Here is a 5,698-nt window from a genome sequence, read left to right as displayed (position 1 = left end):
AAAGACAATGTAGCTATTGTGGTAAATTTATAATTAAAATATTATCTGTGAATAGAAAAACTTGAAATTATAACGTACAAGATTCCAATATACCCAGTTTCGTGCACTAAATACTCTCCCATATTTTGTAAAGTTAATCTGTATGTAAAATATATAAAATATGTGTGTATGTAATAAATCACTATTGAAAATGGAAAAAAAATTAAATTCAAACTGCACTTCATTGATCTTTTCACTATAATGATATATTTGTACAAATTTGTGAATGCATTAGAAGATTAATCGTTACATCTGTGAGTGAAATTGATGTCAATTTATTCGTACAAGTATGAATGGCGACTATTTACATCTTTTTTTTCTTTTATTCTGATAGTATTGTTGATTATATTTAGCATGTATCGAATAAGAAAGTTAACAGATAAGTTTATGCGTTAAATAACTAAATGAGTGTATGTAATAGAAAATAACACGTATTGCATTCAAGATTTTTTTTTATTATATACTTTACATGTTTTTACAAACGTATGACTCGTATCAGATTTTTTAGAACAAAATATTTTAATTACAGACGTTTTATTCAGTATTTATTCGTTTTTAGCTCATAAATAAATGGTGATTATTTAGATTTTTTATATGGTACATTATATATATATATATATATATATTTGTATATATATATATATTTCATATTGAAAAGTTTATTTAGTTTATAAGTGTATGTATTTTAATTTCGTGTAAGATATTTGTGATATAATGTATTAAATGAATCTCAAAATGGAAGTAACTTGTTACAAGAAAAAATGTTGTCTAAATCAAAATTTTGCTTATGTATTATATATATATGATGATTATATATATTTACACTGACGCACATACAAAAAAAAAAACAAATGTGCATGTGTATGTATTATCTTTGTACTACTGCCAAATAAATTTGATTTAATAAAGGATCAAATAATGACTCGCTATGTGATGTTGTCTTTTTCTCCCAACAAATAATATTAATACAATTTTTGGAAATGATAAAAATTCAAATTTTGTCTTGTTGACTTATTCTTCTCTAGTACCAATTAATGGGTACATAAAATATATCACAACCGAAATTACGTCGACATAAATGTTCCGATGTATAAAATAGCAAGTAATTAATAGGAGTTTTAATTTCTTGGTCTTTTTGTACATTATAGACAATTATTCTTAGGGATACGTTTACAGTGACATTCGAGTTTAAACTATTTTGATACTTTGGTGGTATCTCTCTTCTCGATGAATTTCAATTGTTTCTTCTTCATTCGTTTGACCTTGGCCGAATTTGTAATGACCTGGACTATTTCGGATTTTAGCCTATTTTCTTCGGTTTTCTTGATGTTGTCTCGTCTTCTTTGTTTGTGGGCCTCCTTTTGAGCTTGCTTTTCGGCTCGAAGTGCTTTAGACGTCTCCATAGTTTCTTTCAATTGCTGTCTGAGTTTGTTCTTTTCTTCGAATTTTTGGTGGGCTCCTTTAGTTTTTTTAACAGAAGAAAACCTATAAGCAATATCACATGTTACATTTTATATATACATATTATAAATAATTTTAATAGTATTAGTACTTTTGCTTTGGGCTTTTCCATATTCGGCCCGATTTTGGTCTTCCTCTGGGTATGTCCTGTGATTTTTTCTCAACTTGAACATTTACTACATTACTCTTTTCAACATCAATGGCTGTCGTAGTTTCCGTTGTAGGGTTTTTTTTTAGAGTACTCAGGATATTTTTTACTTTATCTTGGGTTTTAGTCATGTTGAAAACGATCAAACAGTACAAAATGTCTTAAGTCAGAAACAAAACACCTCGCCGTCAACTGTCAAGACACCATGCGGCCACGAGTGAACGCGACTGTTGGCCAAAACACGATATATTTTTACCTAAGCGAAACTTATATTCAGTTTGGTAAATGGATTATTTCGCAAATAAGCGATCGCGAATACGGATTATCTGGCACTAGAACTCTCGTTAGTATGATAGTTCGTGTGGGTAAAGGTCAATGGATGGAATTTTCGGGTTCAAGATGTTCCGTGATCGAGATTTTAGTGATGCGTGTGAGATCTCTTTGTGCGGAATAATCACCGAACCATTGAGTTTTTATTATTTCCATCATTTAAATGGAATTTTAAAACAGCTTTCAAATTTTCATCGATACGTCCGATTTTAAAACATTCAATCCTGAAACTTCTTCTAAACACTTCTAATACCAAAATTTCTTCAATAGGGAAATAATTCAGATATATTAAATTCCTGAAGGTCATTCATAAATAACTTAAAAAAAAAAGTTAATTTACAAATATCCATGGTTTAAAAGCCTAATACGAGTAAAAGATCATAAAAATTTATAACAAAACCATAGGGGAAACACTACTATGGACCATACATTCTAATTATTAGCCGATTGAATTTTAGTTAAAGTTTAATATTTATTTTATATGATTATTTTTATTACTACGTTACAATTTCATCTAGTAGTTAAATGTTATATTTAATTAAAGAAAAAACCCTTCGTCGATTTAAATTTTTTTGTATTTGTTAATTTAACTTTTGACTTTTGTATTAGTATTAGCGCATCTCTTTTGTATTAAACACATTAAGATGGATATTAGAAACCAATGACGCACTCAGAAAGAGCAGGCTTCTTTCTCCCGAAAATAAAATATACAAAAAGTATATTTTTAAAATTAATTCAAAAACTTTATTCTAAGAAAATGAGGTTGAATTTTATTTTACAAATATTTATTTTTAATTTTATGAAGTATACAAACAGAAGATAAACGGATTATTCCATAAAAAGCGATTACGCGCAAGTTACTAAAATCTCGATCACGGAACATCTGGCACTCGAGTTCCGTGATCGAGATTTTAGTGACTTGCACCAGATTGCTTTTTGAGGAATAATCACCAAACCAAACGGAATATACTTATTCATTCAACCACTCCCCCCCCCCCCTTCCCCAGATTAAATCTTAAGTACACTACTGAGGAAGACAGTCGTATGTATAATATATACTAGACGTATAGTAATTAAGTATTTATCTATATTTTAAATACAAAAAAATCATTATTGAAAACATTTTTTGGACATTTTATTTACCCATATGAGAGCTCTTGAATCACTTGAATCCAAATGGCCGTAACTTACCATGATCTCTCTCCTTATTATAAATCTTTTTTGATTAATTTACTACATGTTTGGGCGAGTGAATCAGCATGTGATTCATTTCTTAATTCACAACTGGACGGTTTTATTAAATTTTAAAACATAATTCGGCGGCACGATCGACGTACACACACACACAGTTTGAGAAGCGGTACGAGCGGCGCTTGTCTAGCACTTGTTCCGAACGAACGAGTCGACAGTTCACTTTTCAAATTTGTTTACGCTCGCAGTATCCGTTTGTATCGTCGTTTACGTCCGCATACTTGTGTTATTTAACAAATTAAATTCTCCTAAAATTTACAAACGTGCGCCGTAAAATAAACACTAAAAAGTGATTTGCTAAAATATCTATCGATAATTTACAAATTCGTGTAATTATTTTGATAAAAATTAAAATCCGTCACATACAGTTTGTTTTGTTTTTTTAATACATATTTAAATAATAATTGTGCACGTTCAATTGTTTTATAAAATATTAAATCCTTTAATAATACATACGTATAAACATATGTACATGTGCAAACGTTTAGGTATAAACATTCTGTGTAAGTATTACAAAATTTCGTGAAAAACGGTTAAAATGTTAATAGTGTTGTCATTGAAAGCTTTGTACGGGAAGAGAGCCGACGTATCTCGCGTCCCTCTCTAATAGGGGTGGCGTTTCATTAGGGTTGTCACATTACGTTATAATTTAAAATTTTATAATTTTTAACCTATTTATTTATATGGAAAATATGTCAAAAGTAATGGTCTCATTTGTTTATTAAATTTTGATATTGCACTTGATGGATATTGCTGTGTATTGCGAAATGATAGTAAATTTGTGCAGTTGATACCTAGCCCGAACGGATTGTTCGTCGTTTCGTTATGTTTCTATTAAAACATAAGGAGGCAAAATGCATAAGTAATTATTATTGTAGGCTGCAACAACCTTCCAGGTATACTCGCTCGCCCAACACCTACATAAATTTATTATCTAAGAATGACAAACTGCTTCTATCGAGTGCGGTCATGAGTTGTGCACGACACAACAATTCCCGTATTGCGCCAATTGTTCCAATTAATCCGGCTGTCGAATGCATTTTGTGTCAGAACAGGAACTATGTAGGTAAAACCCAATTTGGGAATGTAAAGTTTTATATTAGAATTTTACCAATATTAGAGAAAGTAAAACAACCGCAGTAAAATGTCCCCATTACTATTTTTTATACAATTGACTAAGTAATATCCGTTTTAGTAACCTATTGAGTGATTGGTGATTGTTTATCTTTCTGAAAAGTAAATTTGTGAAATATCCGCCGCCATTAAAGCATACCGAAAATACATTGCAAATCGCAAGGTTGTATTATATTAAAAAAATGAAATTGCTCAAAAGCAATTCGGTCAAATTATTTATTATTAGAATTGGTCGTTTTGTTATTGAATCATATCGTAAACGTATGATTTCAACGTTCGGTAATAATCGTGTACTATTGCTTATCCAACAAAAATTTTATACGTGTTTCTATATGTACATACATATGTACATACACACAATACGCAATAAACCTAGTTTTATTACTTTGAATATTATATTTATCAAACGTGCATACCGTATGTTATTATGCCACAATATAGTCAACCCTTTTTTAATATTTTAATTCAGTTCAATTAAAAAAAACGTAAGACATTTTAATGTCTTAAAAATTTAATGTCTAAAAATACAATAAATAAAAATAATAAATCCTGTAATTACATATTTTTACATTTTCATTTTCTTTTCGCTTCGTACTTTTTTACATTTTTTAGAGTATGAATCTATCATACTTTATTTTATTCTTATTATAGCAAGCTCGATTCAGGCTTCAGCCTATTCCCAATTTCGGACAATTTGTTTGAATTCTTCCTGACTACTTGCGACGTGAAATATGTAGCTTTAAAAAGCCTTGTAAAAATAGAGAGTTACTCCTGTCCAATTTTTTAAGTTCTGAAATCGGGACAGGCATTTACCACCCACTCTGCGAATTCCCACTATTTTTAATTATATTTAATATAAAATTTTACTAGTTTCACTATACCACATAGATAATCATTTTGCTTAGCGAATCGAATCTTCTGGCCTCTCATTTTATTTGATATATATTTTATTATTATAACAAAAACATTTTTAAAAAAGTGATAAAGGATAATAATAACAAATTAATGACCGCTGTGACTTGACAGGTTACCGCAATGCGTCACAGCAGTCTTGAAATTCCCGAAATAGCTGAGTTTTCTGTGTTCAATAATGTTCTTTCTGTTCTCATCTTTCGTAAGACATTGTCGTTTGTCATTCGTTAAATCCAGGAGATGCGGAGCATTCTTCGATAACACCAAAGCTCAAATGCTTCAATTCTTTTAACATCGACACTTTTAACGTGGATTATTATTCACTTCAGTATAAGAGAACCGACCAAACATTATATGTTAAGATATATTTAATAATATAAGTATAAAAACTTAATTTTTTTCCCCAACTATTTGATATGATTT

General features: G+C 29.7%; 1 protein-coding gene across 1 annotated transcript; it reads right to left on the bottom strand.

Annotated features, from left to right (window-relative positions):
- Positions 1 to 368: 368 nt before the first annotated feature.
- On the bottom strand, positions 369 to 1,871 carry LOC143912747 (coiled-coil domain-containing protein 86). Its single transcript, XM_077432097.1, has 2 exons — positions 1,592 to 1,871; positions 369 to 1,524 (listed from the first exon to the last, which is right to left on the bottom strand). Exons 1-2 carry the CDS (start codon positions 1,777 to 1,779, stop codon positions 1,233 to 1,235), a joined length of 480 nt encoding a protein of 159 aa, XP_077288223.1. The 5' UTR covers positions 1,780 to 1,871; the 3' UTR covers positions 369 to 1,232.
- Between the last annotated feature and the right edge of the window lie 3,827 nt (positions 1,872 to 5,698).

The sequence above is a fragment of the Arctopsyche grandis genome, chromosome 6, assembly GCF_051622035.1.
Source record: "Arctopsyche grandis isolate Sample6627 chromosome 6, ASM5162203v2, whole genome shotgun sequence".
NCBI classification, from domain to species: Eukaryota; Metazoa; Arthropoda; class Insecta; order Trichoptera; family Hydropsychidae; genus Arctopsyche; species Arctopsyche grandis.
This window is presented reverse-complemented; position numbering and strand designations above follow the sequence as displayed.